This window comes from Capsella rubella, unplaced genomic scaffold, assembly GCF_000375325.1.
Source record: "Capsella rubella cultivar Monte Gargano unplaced genomic scaffold, Caprub1_0 scaffold_3, whole genome shotgun sequence".
NCBI classification, from domain to species: domain Eukaryota; kingdom Viridiplantae; phylum Streptophyta; class Magnoliopsida; order Brassicales; family Brassicaceae; genus Capsella; species Capsella rubella.
In genome coordinates this window covers 1,058,953-1,077,201 of record NW_006238921.1, presented here as the reverse complement: position 1 = coordinate 1,077,201, position 18,249 = coordinate 1,058,953, and the positions used below count along the sequence as shown (strand labels likewise).

The window sequence follows — 18,249 nt, the reverse complement described above, 5'->3', positions numbered from 1 at the left end:
TTTATTAGTTGAAAGAAAATAATTAAAACAAAAATTTGATTACGATTGGAATAAAGAAGAGGGGAACAAAACTTTCGCCCCCGCTTACATATATCTCAAATCATCTTACTATCTTAGTTATCCCGGGGAATGTGTTTGCTATTCCCGTTGGTTTGGTGCAGTTTCATGCTAACATTGGGAAGACAAATGTGGTTGCTACTGTCATAGTAGTCAAGACCCCGGTGTGATCCCAATAGGTAAATGCGGTTTTTGGATCGTTAAACTCAACCTCTGACGACAGTGATATATATATGGTACGACTCGATTGATATACGATATGATTAGCTTCTTCATCACATAATATAAAGAAAAAGAAAATAAACGATGTGATTTGTTTTCTGGTTTGATACCAAAAAAAAAAAAAAAACTGTTGTGCTGGTGAGCAACTTCATGTCCGCACAGGTTATATAATTTTGTTTTTTTGACAATGAGAAAACTAAGAATCGGAGAATTATCCACCTCCAAACCGTTTTAGTACATACTATACTAGTATTATTATTATAATTATCACACACCAAAAACGAATCTAAGAAAAACATAAATTAATATTCCAGATTGAGAGGGAGCAAGTGCAACATCACACTAGGGTTTAGGGTTCGCTCTTTCTTAATTTCTCTCTCTCTCGCTGATTTCTTGGAAACAAGGGAAGGAAATGGTTGGTTTCAATTTCTTCTATAGTTGGGCCTTCCCTAGAGTTTCCCTATACCGTTGGGCCTTAGCCCAATTACTTTTCGGGTCCGGGTTATTAACTTATTCCGTTTCCTGACGAATGGCGATGATGTTGACTTTAAAAGGCCCATACTAATCCATTAACTAATCATTTGCTATCTGTATATTATATAATTTATTTTACTCCACGTAGCAGTCTGAATGACTTTAGGCCACGAACTTTTTTGAAAGGTTTCGTACATTAGAAATCATGTGTTCTCTGACCACTAGTAATTAATTTCACTAATAAAGGTTTATACAACGATTTGAATTACGTTTATATACCTAGAGCTGGATTACTGTTAATTTAACGATTAATGTATTTGTTAATTAAAATATTGTTATTGAAAATTACAGTCGACTGATCTGTATTATGTGGCTGAGTCCGGACCGGTATCTATAGTCCCTAAGTGGTCATAATAACCCGGTCAGGTTCGTTTTTCGATTTACTGATTTAAAGCTTTTCTCCTTGTTTTAACTAAAATCTCTTCACGTGAAAATTGATGCAATATCCACCTTTTTTTTCTTGAAAAACTTAGGTTGATTTGTGACGTTTGGTATAAGTAACAACGATGAAAAAAACAACAAAACAAAAATCAATAAAAGTTTTTAAGACTAATCTTCTTCATCTAGACATTGAATGTTAACAAAATATGAAACAAGCCTAGCTATAAGTGGTAAGAAAACGAACCTTTTTTTTTTTTGTTAACAAATCTTATGTTCGGGTTACGATGAAAAAAAGAAGAAGAATAATAACAAAAGATTCTTGACTTGAGAATGCGACTCACCTTTTTCACATTTTAAATTTCATTAATTATTATTATTCTCATTCTACATAATCACCCACTTTCTCCTTTCCGTGAGTATGTTTGTTTATTTGTCGAGCAAAAAAGAAAAAAAAAAATACAATTCCGTGAGTATTTTTTTTTTCCGGCGAATGTAGCCCACGTGTTGAAGTATGCTCCCTACGCGAGAGCTTCGAAGCATCATTAGTAAAGTTAGTCGTAAACACGAACAAGAATCTGTTATAATGAACGTACAAGGAAGAACCCATCTAGTCTCTATCACTCCCTCTCTTTATTTTCACTTGTAACAGTGACCTTTCGAATGGGTAAAAGGTAGACAAATTATAACAGAGACCAGAGTGCAAGTATTATCAAGAAATCAGAACTATTTATAACTAACCATCTCGGCATTAATCGTTACAAAGTTGATAAAAGCGGAACAATATCAAGAACTGTCTCTAAATTCTGAAATCTTGATTTGGTTTATAAACTAATTCACTTGTGATGCACCTTTACAAAAGCGCGGTAACTAAACAGAAACTTTGGCAAAAAAAAGAAAGAATCTTCAAGAGAAGAGTGAGTTTGATGAGAGATTCATTCAAGTAGACTTTATAATTTAGAGACTCTTGCGACACACAACATGGAAAGCATATTCTCTCACCCACATGGAGATGAAACTATTTTGGTAATATGCTCTTAATTATACTTTTAACTCAAAGATTATGATAGGTTCTTTCTTCCCGAAACCGAATAAAGTGTTCTGAGAAATCACAACCATGAGATATCGCCTATAAAGTTTTGTTCGGTATAAAATAAAATGCAAAGATATCATTCAAGGAACATAATATTTGTTTTTTGTTTTTTCATATAGCTTATGAACATATAGACCATATCAAAGCACTCACTCATTCAGCTAATGTGGGACTACAAAGAAAAACTGGATATATTCTCAGTTTCACATACTCTAGTAAATATCCTACGACTCCAACATTTGGCAATGACCTTAATTAATTATTCTACTGAAGGTGAGATGCCTTGACGGTGATATGAACGCATAAACTAGTCTTTGGAAACTCGGAAACTATAGACATCATCGAAATATAGAGTGAGAAAGTAGCCAAGCAATAGATGCAGTGATGCTTGATCACTTCTAAATATGTATGAACATATAAACACACACACATGGACCGGAGATATAATTTGTTATTAGATCAGACAAGAAAGGCTAGAAACATAGCAAAACAGAGGCAATGGAGGGGCCAAAATGTTTTTAATTTTTGGTGCTAATCAAAGAATGATAAGAAATGGGACCCTCCAGTGTTTTTATACTGTGTGGAGAGAAGAGAATAGGTACTAAACTTGTTGAAGGAGACAGTATGAAAAATATTCTTTATCATCTTTTAAAGCAAAGCAATGTTTCCAAACTTTCATTTGTTTGCTTAATCTCAAACCAATATGATATATATGGCTTCTCTGATATATGGACTGAGTCGAAAAGTGTTTTCATCATACAGTACAACACATTCTTGAAACATGGGAAGCTTTTTAATATCATCAGTAACAACAGCTGACTAAAAGTCTTTGATATATAAAAATATGAGACTCATATATAATGTACCTAGAGACCGAAAATGACTCCATGAATAAGGAACAAATACAATGGAGACAAATGAAAAGCATTGAGAATATTCCAACAAGAGTTAAGAGAGCTGTGACTATGAAAATATCAAAGAATAAGAAAAGAAGTTAGGAAAAAATAAGGGGAATAAGATACTTCTCTGCCAGAATGGCGAAAGAATGCGCATATGATGCATTAATTGTGGATCAATTCTGGTATCTCTAATTGGGGTTGAAAAGTTGTGTAGTAGTCCCATAGGAATCAATACATGAAATTAAAAATTAATGTAATATCAATCCATCCACAAACAAAAACTATAACAGTAGTTCAAAAGATAAGGACACAATTCTAACAAAAGCATCGATTGGACCAGTTATTCATATTCCATACCTTAATCATCCTTCTCTAATTTTTCCCTCTTTTTTTCCTCCATTCAACTTCCTATATAAAGCAAAGTTGCACCAAACCAACCTGAGAAAAAAATATAAAGAACAAGTAAGCATAAGCAGCCAAAAACAAAAACAAAAAACATCTTCCTTAGTTCGTGGAGTTTTACACTCTTTTGGAACTTCTGAGAGAAGCAGTGTTTGTATACAAGACCTAAGATCGAGTCAGGTAAAAAGAAAAAACATGGATCATGAAAATCATTGTTTAATTGGCGACTGAACTTACATTTGCCTTTTTTGTGAACAGACTTTATGTATTACCAAAACCAGCACCAAGGAAAGAGCATCCTCTCTTCTTCAAGAATGCACATAAGTTCTGAGAGGAATCACTTCCTCAGAGGGAATAGTCCAGGAGATTCTGGACTCATCCTTTCGACCGATGCAAAGCCACGCCTTAAATGGACTCCCGATCTTCACGAGAGATTCATTGAAGCAGTCAATCAGCTCGGTGGAGCAGATAGTGAGTTATATCTCTTTAGCAAAAGAACTAATCATCCTCTGACCAGCAAGGCTTTTGTTTAGAATTTTTGTCTGTTCTCTTTTGCAGAAGCTACTCCTAAGACAATCATGAAAGTCATGGGTATTCCTGGCCTTACCTTATACCATCTCAAAAGCCATCTTCAGGTTAGCCATCATATCAAGACTAACCACATATATGCTTTTCTCGACTACTTTCTCTGCGATAGATAAAACTCTTATAGCTAAAAAAATATTAACAAAACTTCATGGAACTGGGTACCAGAAATACAGGCTGAGCAAGAATCTCAACGGACAAGCTAACAGTGGCTTGAACAAGATAGGTAAATTTTATTAACATCAACAAGATTCACAGGTTTATGAACTTTCAAACTCTAAATTCTTACAAAGATCTAAATTAAGCATGACTTGTACATAGGTATGATGACCATGATGGAAGAAAAGACCCCTGATGTAGACGAAATTCAGAGTGAGAATCTAAGCATTGGACCACAGCTAAACAAGTAAGGTTATGACTATTATATGTCTATATATCGTAAATTAGCTTATCACAAAAATGATCTAATTAATCTACTTGCACACAGGAACTCGCCAATAAATGAAGCACTGCAAATGCAAATAGAGGTCCAAAGAAGGCTCCATGAGCAACTTGAGGTATCATATTCATACAACTCTGTTCTTCACTCCAATTAAAAAACATTATAGATTCTTGCAAATCTTGAAACACTTAAGAGAATGATCATTCTTTGTAAAAACATAATCAAAATTCTGCAGTGTACTGTATAATTTATCTTTGAAAAGGTGCAAATTACAATAGAGGATAAGTTTATAGTATGTAGAAAGATAAAAGCATTAAGTTTACATGTTGGTATTTAAACTGAGCCAGGTACAGCGACATTTGCAGCTCAGGATAGAGGCTCAAGGGAAGTACCTGCAATCGGTGTTGGAGAAAGCACAAGAGACTCTTGGAAGACAGAACCTGGGTGCAGCTGGAATCGAAGCTGCCAAAGTTCAACTCTCAGAATTGGTATCTAAAGTATCAGCAGAGTACCCAAACTCTAGTTTCCTAGAACCAAAAGAAGTTCAAAACCTATGCCCACAACAAGGTCAAACAGCCTATCCACCTGATTGCTCTCTTGAAAGTTGCCTGACCTCAAGCGAGGGAACGCAGAAAAACCCGAAAATGCTAGAGAACAACAGATTAGGACTAAGAACATATCTTGGTGATTCAACATCCGAGCAGAAAGAGAATATGGAAGAACCATTGTTCCAAAGAATGGAGCTCACATGGACAGAAGGTCTAAGAGGGAATCCATACCTTTCGACAATGGTTAGTGAAACAGAACAAAGAGTATCATATTCAGAGAGAAGTCCAGGTAGATTATCAATAGGAGTCGGGTTGCAGGGACACAAAGGTCATCAACAAGGCAACAATGAGTATACAGACAAAAGTGAGGATCATAAGTTTGAAACACGAAACCACAGGAAAGGCACGGATTCAACAACAGAGCTAGATCTCAACACACATGTTGAAAACTATAGTTCAACGCGTACGAAACAGTTCGACTTGAATGGTTTCAGCTGGAACTGAGAAAGGATTAACCAAAAAGTTAGAAGACAGTTTCAATCATTTCTGGGTTCACAAAGGAGAAGAAACCTATTAGGGAACTCCTCGATCCAAAGATACATTTTGAGTCAAGATTCTTGATTGAGGATAATGTACCAAACTATTCATTGTTTATATACAGTACCTCCGTTCCCATTCATATATACAGAGAATTACCTAACTTGATAGACACTCATCTAAATTTATGAAACACTCTTATTTTCATTATTTTCTTTTCTTTTATGGAAAGAGTGAACCGGAATTTATAATAGAAAAACTCAAAACCTAACCATAGCGGACCGAACCGGAAATGCGTTAGTAAACCTTCAATAAATCGAAACACAACCGTATCGGACCGTTGCGAATTAATCTTACACATATTACTGTCATTAATCACTCTTGTTCTAGCCTACATAAACAATTTAACGAAAATGTAAACCGGCCCGGCACGTGATTCATAAGAATAAGTATTGAAATCACAGACCGGTATGGTCAGTGAACTTGCTCACAACCTCTTGTTCCATTTCTACAAGTTGGTGGCAAAAAGCTTCAACGTCTTTCACCTCTTCTTCGAACTCAAACCTAAACTCTCTCCATTGATACTCATCTCCAGCCTCTTCTTCACTCGGTACCTTCCCCAGCAACTTGAAACCTTTCTTATCCACTGATACCATATAAGCATCCTAATGGCCAAAACAAAATACCGGTAAATGACCAAACTAACACAGAGAACCCGAAATCCAGAACTCATGATATAAGCTTTTATTTTTACCCTTGCGTTTACGTCGAGATAGTATAAACAGAAAAGAATCAAAGCCCGTCTTCTTGATTCGTTCTTGTTGATTCCATCGACAAATTTTGTTGACCAAATGCCTGTGAATTAAAATCCAGTGCAAAAACCTTAACATGAAGCAAACCAAAAAGCTTGATCCATAGCTTTGGAAACAAATGTCATTGGTTTCATTACCTAATGGATCTGCTTTTGACAGTTCCAAAACCTTCAAGTCTATTTCTTTCGTGGCACCATTTGGGTCAATAAACATACATGAGCTGAGAAAAAAACCAGATAATCTCAACTGATAATAAATTCGTCATCATAATTCGTAAGATAATCTTTCTATAATCGGTTCTATACCACTTCTCTCTGCTGTTATTTTTTAAGACAATTACATGAATGTAAGTAAGATTAAATAAACAGTAAGATCTTTTCTTCAGTTAAGCTCAAACTGAAATATTAGTTTAGTTACGCATAAATAGAGATGGGTTTGTGTGTGTTTACCTTGGAACGAACTTATAAATAACGTATTTTTCTTTTGCATCAGCGACCAGAGCTCGAAGAATCTCACACCGGGAGGCATACATCTGATCACATGAATTCAAGATACTGCGAACAGAATTCGAACTCTCACTAATCGCTCTCTCCTCTGACTGTATAGCTTCCTCGACATATTTATTCACTGCCTCAACCTTTTATCAAGAAAACAAGCATGGTGAAGTTAATAGAGAAAGAAAAGCTATGACTGTCTCCAAATTAGAAGTTCCATGGTTCGTACCCTTTTCTCTTTAACAGGGATAATCTCTCCAGTAAAAGCAACCCGGTCTGGAAGCTGCAAAGAAAGTCAATCCCGATTGAGTAAGAGTGATACAGACTCAAGAACCTGTAATGTAAAAAGTTTTAAAAGGATTCAACCTAAGATAAGATACTGAGTGCAGAGAAGAATAAATAGACACACAAACCTTTCCAATAGACTTGAACAAAGCTGCGAGGGGACCAGGATACGGATGGGCAATGGTCAAGGATCCACGTTCATCAAACATTATGTTCTGCCAAAATTAGAGATTAGCTTAAAGTCATAGACATGTTATATGTAACTAAGTTCAATTACGTTGCGTATGGTCAGCATTATAAACAAATCATTCAAAACTAAGTAACAGTAAGAAGAACGAAAGCTTACGACATTGTGCGGTTCGCTTTCTGGTACCCAGAGATAGGGCTTTCCTCGTCTCATCACGTACTTAATCTTTGAAGTATGTATTATACTAAGCAAAGCAGCCAAAAAAATACTTGGATTCAAAATTACAGTTTTGCAGGATCCCATGATCGACATTGAATAGAACTTACTTTCTAAGTACCCAGCAAGCGATCTCAAACTAGCGAAGCTAAAATATATGAAACTAAGATAAATTCGTCGGAAAGAACCTAGCTTTATCTTCAGGTTTGATGGTATTTAGGTAGCCTTGCCAGTTGGAAACGATTACAGTCTGCAAAGGGAGAAGAAATTAGCCGAGGAATTTTCAATCGATAACAAAGAAAGAGCTTCAATTTCAGGAAGGAAAACGATTAGAGATAAGAAGAGGTACAGACTTTGCATCTCTCCGCTAGTGCAGAGAGATTCGCCTTGCTTCCTTTCATCGAGCTCTATGCTCACCAAGTGTTCGACGAAATACCTCTTTCCGAACGATCTCTCTCACTCGCAATATTTGGTGAACTCAAAGGAGGAAGGAAGGTAACGGTCTGTTTAGAACAGAGCCAATGGCCCATTAGTGCTGTTAGAAATACCCAAAGATGACTCTAAACTATAAGGCCCATTATTATTTTTTTTACTTGGTTATCAAATTTTGTTGTTGTTGTTGTGAACGTGGTCCTCAAATTTTGTTGTTATTATGATGTTCATTTTTTAATGTCGACGACTCCCACTGATTTCTCTGGCTGATAAATCAAAAATTTGATAATTATCTATAAAGACCAACCGGGACTAATTACATGCTTTTTATACATATGTGTTAAATGCGTGTTTTGTTGATGGTGCTATCAAATCAAGAATCTCTATCGTCACACTTCTTATTTTTTTGGATGTTTCTGATATATAATTAACATAACACACGCATCTCATCGGCTTTTCTTCTCGTAAGTCCGTTTGTACGTACTCCATCGTGAAGATAATCACACTTTTTATAATAGAGAAAACAATTTTTAGTCTATACACACACACACACTACCTAACCATACTTCATTGTGACTACTTCAAATTAATAAGCTAAAAATATACACCACAGTTATTAAAGTACGTCTATTTTTATTTTATATAGACTAATAAAATCTTGTTTTCATCTAATTAATTTCTTTTGGTGCTCGCTGTATATTATCATATACTATAATGTTTTGGAGCGGTGTGGGACGCAGAAAACCAATTTAAGCACACGAAAGCGATATTAACCTACAAAATTTTAACGTTTCTTAATACGTACGTGTGAACTTCCAAAAGGTTCAAGTGTTGTGCTTAAGATTAATTAACTTTCATACTTGAAATAGAAGTATATATGTATTTCTTTAATCCTCATACCAAGCCACTAATAACACTTCGCCAGCTATGTTGGTTAGGCCTACATAGCAACAACAATACATGCAGGGTATAGACTAGTATAAAGATATTTTAATGGTCGGTTTGTGTTTCAAAGGCCGGTTTTGACTCTGTTTCCTTCTTCTTCCTTCTTTTGGTCTATCTTACCTATTTGATCTCTTCTTCCTTCTTCTTCTTTCGATCACTCAGATTTTGTTTTTGTCAACTTAAACTAATCATTTTCTTTTCTTTATTTATATATATATCTTACACTTCTCCCAATTCTTCTCATTCTTAAAAACATTAAAACCCCATCAAATTCTTCCTTCAAAGTTCGTAACTTTTTGTTTTTTTTGGGTAAAGGGTTTTCAAAGTTCAAAAATTTCCCAGATAAAATCAATTAAAGATCTCTTCTTTTCCAACGTCAAGAGCAAAACTTTTCCGGAAAAGAAAAAAACAGAGGAATCGCCAAAAATGAATCATCGAGCGAAACAGAGCACCATAACTAACGCCACAGTTGTCTTTATCATCGTCTCCTCCGTATGTTTTTTCTCCGGCGGGGTCTCTGGCTTGGGAGTAAACTGGGGAACAATGGCGACTCATCAGTTACCGCCGAAGACGGTGGTGGAGATGCTTAGAGACAACAACATACAGAAAGTGAAGCTGTTCGATGCCGACACGAACACGATGGGAGCTCTCGCTGGCTCAGGCATCGAAGTGATGGTGGCCATCCCTAATGATCTGCTCAAAGCCATGGGAAACCCCCAAAGAGCTAAAGATTGGGTCCAAAGAAACGTCTCTCGATTCAACTTTAACAACGGCGTTAAGATCAAGTACGTTTTTTTAATATTCTTTGTTATGTGATTATAATTAGTCGAATTTTATTTTTATTTAACCGACTTATTATATACTTTTCTTTAATTTTGAGATTTATTGACTATGACCAATCAGGATTGCTATAAAGTTTGTTTAACATGTTAGTAAAATTGTTTTATTTTTACTTAAGTGATATCGGGGTGATCTGAAAAGGGAAAATCAGATATTATATCCCTTTCGGAATTATTGGAACTTTACAGCAGGATTATTTTATAACTTTGGTTACTGTTTTATTTAGTTTTAACAAAGAAAATAAAAATGATAACAAAAAGTGTTGACCAAAAAAAAAAAAAGGATTTAGGAGGTCAATAATAATCCAGAGCCCACCTGATTAGACAAACTGAGGTGAGCTCCAATCCTTTACACGTTGGTTTTTGGCGTTCTGACTTAGTTGGACAACCTAAAATTTTGATTCTCTTCTGTTTTATCTGTGAAATTGTATTATTGGCCGACTTATTATAATAATAAGTTAATCATTTTTTTATTTATCAGTTTAATTATATCAGTTGTTAACCTATTATTGTTGTTGAATAATGCATACATCTGAAATAATTAGTTATTTGAATTTGCCAATTTGGTTTATGCATCTATATGGACCATCATGTGTGTGTATTAAGCCACCATATTCATATTTATTCAACCCATATTTCATATGTATTCAAATATGGGTCGTCATGTGTGATTTTGTGCGTCAAGCTCTATTTATTGCACATGAATCCAAAACGTAGTCTGAATCTCTCTTTTTCATCAGTTCCTCTTTATTGCAAAGATGAATACTTTGCTGATATCGATGTCATGTGAAATGTTCACGCATGTTTACTAACATAAGAACATATATAACTTTTATAGAAGTTTTAAATTATTCTTGAATTATGATTACTTTAAATTAACTAGTAATATCAATAAATAAATTCTACTTTATTTATTTTGGCAGATATGTTGCTGTAGGGAACGAGCCGTTCTTGACAGCATACAACGGATCATTCATAAACCTAACGTACCCGGCACTCTTCAACATCCAAACCGCTTTAAACGAAGCAGGAGTCGGTGATTTCATCAAAGCCACCGTTCCTTTAAACGCTGACGTTTACAACTCTCCTCCGGACAACCAAGTCCCATCCGCCGGAAGATTTCGTTCCGACATCATCCAAGAAATGACACAAATCGTTAACTTCCTCGCACAGAACAAAGCTCCTTTCACCGTCAACATCTACCCTTTCCTCAGTCTCTACCTAAGCAGTGAATTCCCTTTCGACTACGCTTTCTTTGACGGCCAAAACACCGTTAACGACAACGGTGTTATCTACACGAACGTCTTCGACGCTAATTTCGACACGCTTTTAGCTTCTTTAAAGGCGTTGGATCACGGCGACATGGAAGTGATCGTTGGAGAAGTTGGTTGGCCTACTGATGGAGACAAGAACGCTAACGTTCCAAACGCGGAGAGGTTTTATTCCGGTTTGCTTCCGCGCTTGGCGAACAACGTAGGGACTCCTGTGCGTAAAGGTTACATTGAGGTTTATCTTTTTGGATTAATCGATGAAGATGCAAAAAGCGTAGCCCCGGGAAACTTCGAACGTCATTGGGGGATATTCAAATTCGACGGCAAACCCAAGTTCCCGGTTGGTTTTGGAGGACAAGGGCAGAAAAAGTACTTAACCGGAGCTCGAAACGTTCAGTACATGCTAAACCAGTGGTGTATGTTTAATCCTAATGGTCGTGGCAATATGAGTAAGCTCGGAGATAACATAGACTACGCGTGCTCGCTTTCGGACTGTACCGCTTTAGGTTACGGGTCATCTTGTGGCAATCTTGATGCGAATGGGAATGCGTCTTATGCGTTTAATATGTACTTCCAAGTGCAAAATCAAGAAGCTCAAGCTTGCGATTTTGAAGGGCTTGCGACGATCACTACTAGGAATATATCTCAAGGACAATGTAATTTCCCGATCCAGATCGGAGAGCCATCGTCAGGTCATTATGATTATAGCTATGGTTCGATGGTTAAGTTGTGTTTGGTGATGAGTGGCTTAGTGTTTCTTCTCCTATCACAATGAGAAATTACGTTTGTGATTGTTGTATATGACTGATTCTTGGGTTCATCATTCATTTGAAGGCTTTGTTCCATTGGGTCAAATCCAAAGTACGTTTTGTTTTTCTAACCAAAGAGATTTTAAAGACATAATCCTAACAACTAACGTAAGAAAATCAAAGCTTCTAAATTGAAAATTTAATTTTGATTTTTTTAATTTTTTTAAGGGTGTGTTGGAGAAATAGTACATTTTTGAAACTTAATTATATAACTAGTACAATCACTATTTACAATTAGGAAACTAGTACATTATCACTATTTGCTACTATTTTTTTGACCTTTAAGCACTCAAAAAACATATTATTTACAAGTATGCCATTAGAATAATTATATAATGATTATATAATATAACTCGTACATCATATTTTATGTACAGAAGTGTAAAAACATATATTTGTACAATAATAAAAATATTACACAATAACATCCGTACAACATATTAGTGTACGAATATGTACATAAATATGCATAAATTCATATATCATAGTAGTTGTACAGATAAAAATGTGTAATTTTTTATACATGCGTACATATAGTAAGCTGTACGGGGTACTCTGTACATCTAATCAAATATACACAAACGTCTGTACATATACTAAATTGTACAAATACGTCTGTACATATACTCTGTACATCTAATCAAGTGTACACAAACGTCTGTACATATACTAAATTGTACAAATACGTCTGTACATATGCTTTAATGTACAAAAAATATATATACATATGAAATGTATTTAAATTATACTAAGCAAAATGCATATCAAATTATAGAGAAAAAACATAGATTTTTGTGAATCAAAAAAAAAGTTTGAAAAAAAATTACAAAACCAAGAATTTTTAGTTATTAGAATGTTGGGGTAAGAATATTTAAAAGAATAAAATTAAAAAAAACAAAAAAAAAACAAAAAAAAAACGAAAATCGGAAAACAACAAAAACTGCCCTCCCTTGTCATTTTTTTTCTCCTTCTTTTTCTATCTCACAAATTATCTATCTCACAAATGTACTACTTTACCAATTTTAAATAGTAAATGTATCACTTTCCCAATTAACTTCTCAAAATGTACTAAATATCCTATTAATCCTTTTTTTAATAAGAGTTTGTGATTATAATTTCCTTTTTCTTAGTAATAAAATTGAATATATTTTTCCTTTTTTGGCGTAAAAGGAAAAACTTAACTTTGGTTTGCTGTTGACTTCTCGCACACAAAAGGAAGTAATTCACATAAAGGGACATGAATGTTTTAATTTGAATTTTTAAACTACGCTTTTAAATTATTTTAAAATTTTGATATATTTGGACTGGGAAATGTTTTTACAAGAGAGAACCACCATTAGCAATAATGACTTGACCGTTGATCCATTCACCAGCGTCACTGGCTAAGAACCCAACAACAGGTGCAATGTCTTTAGTTTCACCGATCCTACCAAATAAGTTTTGCGACTTTACTTTCTCAACAATATCATTGCTCAGCCCTGTAAAAAACATATCTGTGGCGACAGGTCCAGGAGAAACACAGTTTACTGTGATATCTGTTCCTTTGAGCTCTTTTGCAAGAATCTTGGCCATGACTTCTACTGCTCCCTTTGAAGCCGTGTATGAGCCGTAGTGTGGATTTAAGGATTGGACCAGTGAAGTTGAGAGGAGGATTATCCGGCCACCGCCTCCACGTTTTAGCCTGTTCGCAGCTTCTCTAGCGCAAAGAAACGCTCCTCTTGTGTTGACACTGTTATCATACAACGAATCTTGATTATTTTTTATTACTTATGATTAAAACATTTTTATAATTCGTGCAAAGGAATAAATAAAATATGGCCTTTAAAATTAAACCAAACCTTATAATGCGATCAAAAAGTTCTACTGATGTGTCGGAGATAGTGGAATGGTCAGGATCGGCTATAGCCGCTGAGTTAACCAAGATATGAACCGGTGAATCGAAGACTCGCTCTGCCTCGTCGAAAAGTGACTTCACCTGGTTCGGGTCGGAGATATCGGCCTTCACCACAATAACACGTGGACTTTTACCCGCGACGTCCTCTGAATCGTGGTTCTTGGGAAGGTTGGTTGTAATGGCCATTGCAACTTTATCGGCCTCGACGGAGTTAGTGGAGTAATTAACGACGATCTTAGCCCCAAGCTCCGCAAGATGGAGAGCTATGGCACTGCCTATACCTCGAGACGATCCCGTGACTATGGCGACTCGGCCGGCGAGGCAGAACGTGGGAGAAGAAACTGGAGACGCGGCAGCCATACGAATGAGATTTTTTTCTTAATCAATATTGTTATTTTTCTTACTATAATTTTTATTTTAGGGTGGACATGACATCGTGCTATATGTGTGTAAAGCAATTTGTAGTGGTGCTCGTTTAGATATGTCTTAATCAGTCAAATTCGTATGCAATTTAAATTGCTTAAAATGTTCAATTCGTATGCAATTAAAACTGCTTAAAATGTTTGCATTTGTTTGGAACGAATTAAAATATTACCTACTTTTCGTTTTACATTTTCATTTTTTTTCTTTCTGTTCTCTACAATTTACCCACTCGTACACATACAGACGTATAAAAAAGATTATGTGAAGGATAGACATACATAGAGTATTGAAGAAACACTTTAAAAAGTTGAGGCTAGATGACTTGTTGATTATCACCCCCCCCCCATTATATGCCAAATGCTTTTATACTTTGATCCGATGTGATGATGGTAGAATTTTATTAGTACAAAATACACTTTTTGTCTCCATCATTTAAAATCAGAACTAAGAAGGAGTTCGACGACAATGTAGATAGTTGCATCAAATCACTAACGGAGAACTTACGAGAAACAAACATATATGGATAGGAAATATTCATTATAAAGCAAAGATAAGATAAGATAAGATTTCTATTTCTAATATTATTTGTTCATTATTCTCCAAAATAAATCCAGTAAACCAAAATAAGTAATCAAAGAAGCTCTTGAATAAAATGAAAACGAGAGAGAGAGAGCCACACGTGTCAAGTGAACAATCTTATCTTAGGATAGATATTGAGATTTGACAAAGCCAAACTGTCCTCCACAAATAGAGGCCTTTCCTTTTTTCCTAAAGTGGACCCCACACACACAAGTTCCATATTCTTCCAATTTTTTCACTCTCTCTCAAACCCAAAAATAAAAATAAAATTATATAAAAACAAAAAGAGCGGTCACCGAGGAAGGGCTCGCCGGAGAAAGTGAGCAAGCTGAGCCGGAGCACTGAGATGCGGCAAATGCCCTTCCGTTTTAAGCTGCTCTACAGTCGTATCCCCACCAAGATGAGCCCTCAGATACTCCGCCACCGATGCCGGCACAGACACGTCCTTGGCCGTCTGAATCACGCACGTCGGAACTCTAACCAACCCTAGCACACCTCTCAGATCGCTGTTGAACACCGTCCTCGACACGAACAGAGATATATCCGGACGCATATTGAACAGAGTCCTGCTGAATTCCCTAACCGCCGCCGGTACATCCGCTCCGACGGCGAGCGGAGCGAATCCGTGAACCCAAGCTTCGTAATTAGCTTCCATAGCCGAGAAAACCTTCTCGATCTCGCCTTCTTCGAACCCGCCGTGGTAATCCTCGTCGTTGAGGAACCTAGGAGAGAATCCGATGAGGATCAGCTTGGAGAAAAGCTCAGGGCGACGAATGGAGGCGATGATTCCGATCATAGCGGAGACGGAGTGGCCGACGTAGGCGCAGGTGTGGATACCGAGGGAATCGACGATGTTGAGGAGGTCGTCGACGTAAGGATCGAGAGTGGTGTAGCGATTGAAATCGAAGTAGTCGGGGTTGACACTGCCGGCGCAAACGAGGTCGTAGAGGACCACTCTGTAGGTTTGGGTGAAGTAAGGAAGGATCAGGTGCCAAGCTGATTGGTCCGTGCCGAATCCATGGGCCAAAAACAGGATCCGATCACCCGTACCCACCACCCGCACGTTTAGAGCTTCTAAGATGTTGTGTTGACTCATCTCCTTCTTTCTTCTTCTTTTTATCTCTAAGATGGTTTCGATGGGTAATAAAGATGAGGCTTGGCTTCGATACTGTTTATATAATAATAAAAAAACTTATTAATTGGGTTGGTGTGTGTGTGTCTCTCTCTACTGCAAAAATTGTAATTCTTTTTCTTTTCTTTATTTTATTATATCCAATACTACTACTACTTCCTACTTTAGATTGGCTTTTTGAGTTTATGGGATACAAAGATCATGCGTTGATTATTCGTCATACATTCATTTTGATTTTTTTTTATATATATATAAAAGAAGATTTAAGATGCTTGGAGGATATTGTTTTCTTTAAAGACTTTTTAGGTGTTGGGTTGCACTTGAGATATTCTTAACCATTTTTTGTATTCGTATGGTGTTATTTAAAGTGATTTTATTATAAAACATAAAGTGGTTTCAATGAATGTGTCAGTACGAAGACACGACTACGTAAATTGTATTAACTGTGTGGATATATTAAGGTTTTTCTTTTGAAAAATAATGCATGTCGACGACGACAAAGCAAAAAAAAACAAAAAAAAACTTAAAGGATGTCGACAAAAAAATAAAATAAATTGGATTTTATAATTTTGGACGTATATAATAATTATAAGCTGTACGTGACTCATGAGTGTTTAATATTAGGGCTGTGTGTGTTAGTTAATAAAAATGACGTTATTTTCAATCTGAATGTTTATTGTTTATTCCAATTCGAACCCCCAATGTTTCAATTTAATCAACTTAACACCCTACCAAGATATCAGGAAGAAGAGGCTCCTCTTAAGAGTTAAATACCATATCTTTTACACATATCCACCATTAACTGGAATGATTTGTCCATTGACCCATTCACCACCATCACCTGCCAAGAATCCAACAAGAGGCACCACGTCTTTGGCTTCACCCACCCTCCCAAACGGAGACTCTGCGGCTATCTTCTCAACCAACTCTGGGGTCTTTCCATCAAAGAACATCTCAGTTGCAATGGGTCCTGGAGCAACACAGTTTGCAGTGATCCCTGTGCCTTTGAGCTCTTTTGCAAGGATCTTGACCATGGTTTCCACAGCTGCCTTTGATGCTGCGTATGCACCATACCCCACTCTCAAGGATCGGGTTGTGGAAGATGTTAGTAGTATGATCCGACCTCCTCCTCCTTGTTTTAGCCTATTGGCAGCTTCTTTGCTGCACAGGAACGCTCCTTTTGTATTGACACTACAGTCCATAAGAAACAAACATGAGGATTATTGGAGATATAAGAATGTCCAAGCGTAGATGATGTGACAGAGAAACAAGAAACTGAAGTTAATATTTGATTCAAAACTACACATACAAAATCACACCTACATGAGAGATACGAGCCTGATTAAGTACAGATATGACAATGGATGAAACAAGAAACATAAGTTGAATTTTTGATTAGTTAGACAAAACAACAAGTAACAGGTTTCAATTGACTAGACAAGCAAATCTCACCAACAAGGAACATTGGATATTTAAGATTCATATAGAGCAGACAAGAACACCAGATTCAACAATGACTGAAACAAAACAAAATCTCAGTTGAGAAAATATACCAAAGAAATCAGCTTTTTAACTAAAAAACATAGAGGCCATTGTCACATCTAATTAGAACTTAGACATAATCATCTGGATTAAGCGGGAAGATGAGAACCCAATCAATGAACAATATCCATTATACCTGAAGATGCGGTCGAATTCTTCGACTGAGGTGTCAGCAATCGTAGGGTATTTGGGATCGAGAACTCCAGCCGAGTTAACCAGAATGTGAACCGGCGCTTCAAAGGCACTCTCCGCAGCATCAAACATGGCTTTCACCTGACTTGGCTCGGAGACATTGGCCTGAACCACAATGGCTCTTGGACCCTTTCCTGTGATTTCTTCCCTAACTGGGAAACCATTGATCTCAGTCGCTACACGCTCGGCGTCCGCGGCTTTAGAGGTGTAGTTGACAACAACCCTCGCACCGAGTTCAGCGAGGTGGATAGCTATCGCTCGGCCAATACCACGGGACGAGCCGGTGACGATGGCGACTCGTCCGGCGAGTGGAAGCGGCGGTTGCGAAATTGACGACTGTGTTGTAGTCATAACGAATTGAATTCAGTGGCGTAAATGAGAGTGAAGAAGACCAATTGAGAGTGTCGGTCGCCTCTTTTATTATCGGTTCCAAAATAGAATTTTGGGGAATGGTAAATAATATTCACTTCGTTGACAAAAAAAAATAAAAAAATACAACA

The 18,249-nt window shown here is 36.5% G+C and overlaps 6 protein-coding genes across 9 annotated transcripts; 2 read left to right on the top strand and 4 right to left on the bottom strand.

The window, feature by feature from the left end:
* The first annotated feature begins 3,644 nt into the window (after positions 1-3,644).
* Positions 3,645-5,871, top strand: LOC17893471 (myb-related protein 2). 3 transcript variants are annotated; one of them, XM_023786793.1, is made up of 7 exons: positions 3,645-3,765; positions 3,844-4,056; positions 4,144-4,220; positions 4,339-4,396; positions 4,492-4,576; positions 4,658-4,727; positions 4,978-5,871. In XM_023786793.1, exons 2-7 carry the CDS (start codon positions 3,849-3,851, stop codon positions 5,662-5,664), a joined length of 1,185 nt encoding a protein of 394 aa, XP_023642561.1. In that variant the 5' UTR covers positions 3,645-3,765; positions 3,844-3,848; the 3' UTR covers positions 5,665-5,871. The 3 variants fall into 3 exon arrangements, with proteins under 3 accessions (XP_023642561.1, XP_023642560.1, XP_023642559.1); XM_023786792.1 differs by having other exon boundaries at positions 4,966-5,871; XM_023786791.1 differs by having other exon boundaries at positions 4,960-5,871.
* Positions 5,872-5,988: 117 nt separating this feature from the next.
* LOC17890688 lies at positions 5,989-8,157 on the bottom strand. 2 transcript variants are annotated; one of them, XM_006298140.2, is made up of 9 exons: positions 8,045-8,157; positions 7,880-7,941; positions 7,635-7,719; positions 7,417-7,503; positions 7,233-7,286; positions 6,959-7,146; positions 6,647-6,729; positions 6,452-6,552; positions 5,989-6,362 (listed from the first exon to the last, which is right to left on the bottom strand). In XM_006298140.2, the coding sequence occupies exons 1-9, from the start codon at positions 8,090-8,092 to the stop codon at positions 6,156-6,158; spliced, it is 915 nt and encodes a 304-aa protein (XP_006298202.1). In that variant the 5' UTR covers positions 8,093-8,157; the 3' UTR covers positions 5,989-6,155. The 2 variants fall into 2 exon arrangements, with proteins under 2 accessions (XP_006298202.1, XP_023642562.1); XM_023786794.1 differs by lacking the exons at positions 7,880-7,941; positions 8,045-8,157 and adding an exon at positions 7,802-7,820.
* A 1,103-nt stretch (positions 8,158-9,260) lies between these two features.
* On the top strand, positions 9,261-12,051 carry LOC17893296 (glucan endo-1,3-beta-glucosidase 8). The gene is made up of 2 exons (XM_006297452.2): positions 9,261-9,853; positions 10,831-12,051. The coding sequence occupies exons 1-2, from the start codon at positions 9,495-9,497 to the stop codon at positions 11,951-11,953; spliced, it is 1,482 nt and encodes a 493-aa protein (XP_006297514.1). The 5' UTR covers positions 9,261-9,494; the 3' UTR covers positions 11,954-12,051.
* A 1,213-nt stretch (positions 12,052-13,264) lies between these two features.
* Positions 13,265-14,324, bottom strand: LOC17892587 (NADPH-dependent aldehyde reductase 2, chloroplastic). Its single transcript, XM_006298236.2, has 2 exons — positions 13,826-14,324; positions 13,265-13,716 (listed from the first exon to the last, which is right to left on the bottom strand). Exons 1-2 carry the CDS (start codon positions 14,239-14,241, stop codon positions 13,305-13,307), a joined length of 828 nt encoding a protein of 275 aa, XP_006298298.1. The 5' UTR covers positions 14,242-14,324; the 3' UTR covers positions 13,265-13,304.
* Positions 14,325-14,930: 606 nt separating this feature from the next.
* Positions 14,931-16,116, bottom strand: LOC17890821 (strigolactone esterase D14). The gene has a single exon (XM_006296663.2). It carries the CDS (start codon positions 15,977-15,979, stop codon positions 15,176-15,178), a length of 804 nt encoding a protein of 267 aa, XP_006296725.1. The 5' UTR covers positions 15,980-16,116; the 3' UTR covers positions 14,931-15,175.
* A 553-nt stretch (positions 16,117-16,669) lies between these two features.
* LOC17891796 (NADPH-dependent aldehyde reductase-like protein, chloroplastic) lies at positions 16,670-18,217 on the bottom strand. Its single transcript, XM_006298252.2, has 2 exons — positions 17,694-18,217; positions 16,670-17,206 (listed from the first exon to the last, which is right to left on the bottom strand). Exons 1-2 carry the CDS (start codon positions 18,098-18,100, stop codon positions 16,798-16,800), a joined length of 816 nt encoding a protein of 271 aa, XP_006298314.1. The 5' UTR covers positions 18,101-18,217; the 3' UTR covers positions 16,670-16,797.
* Positions 18,218-18,249: the final 32 nt, after the last annotated feature.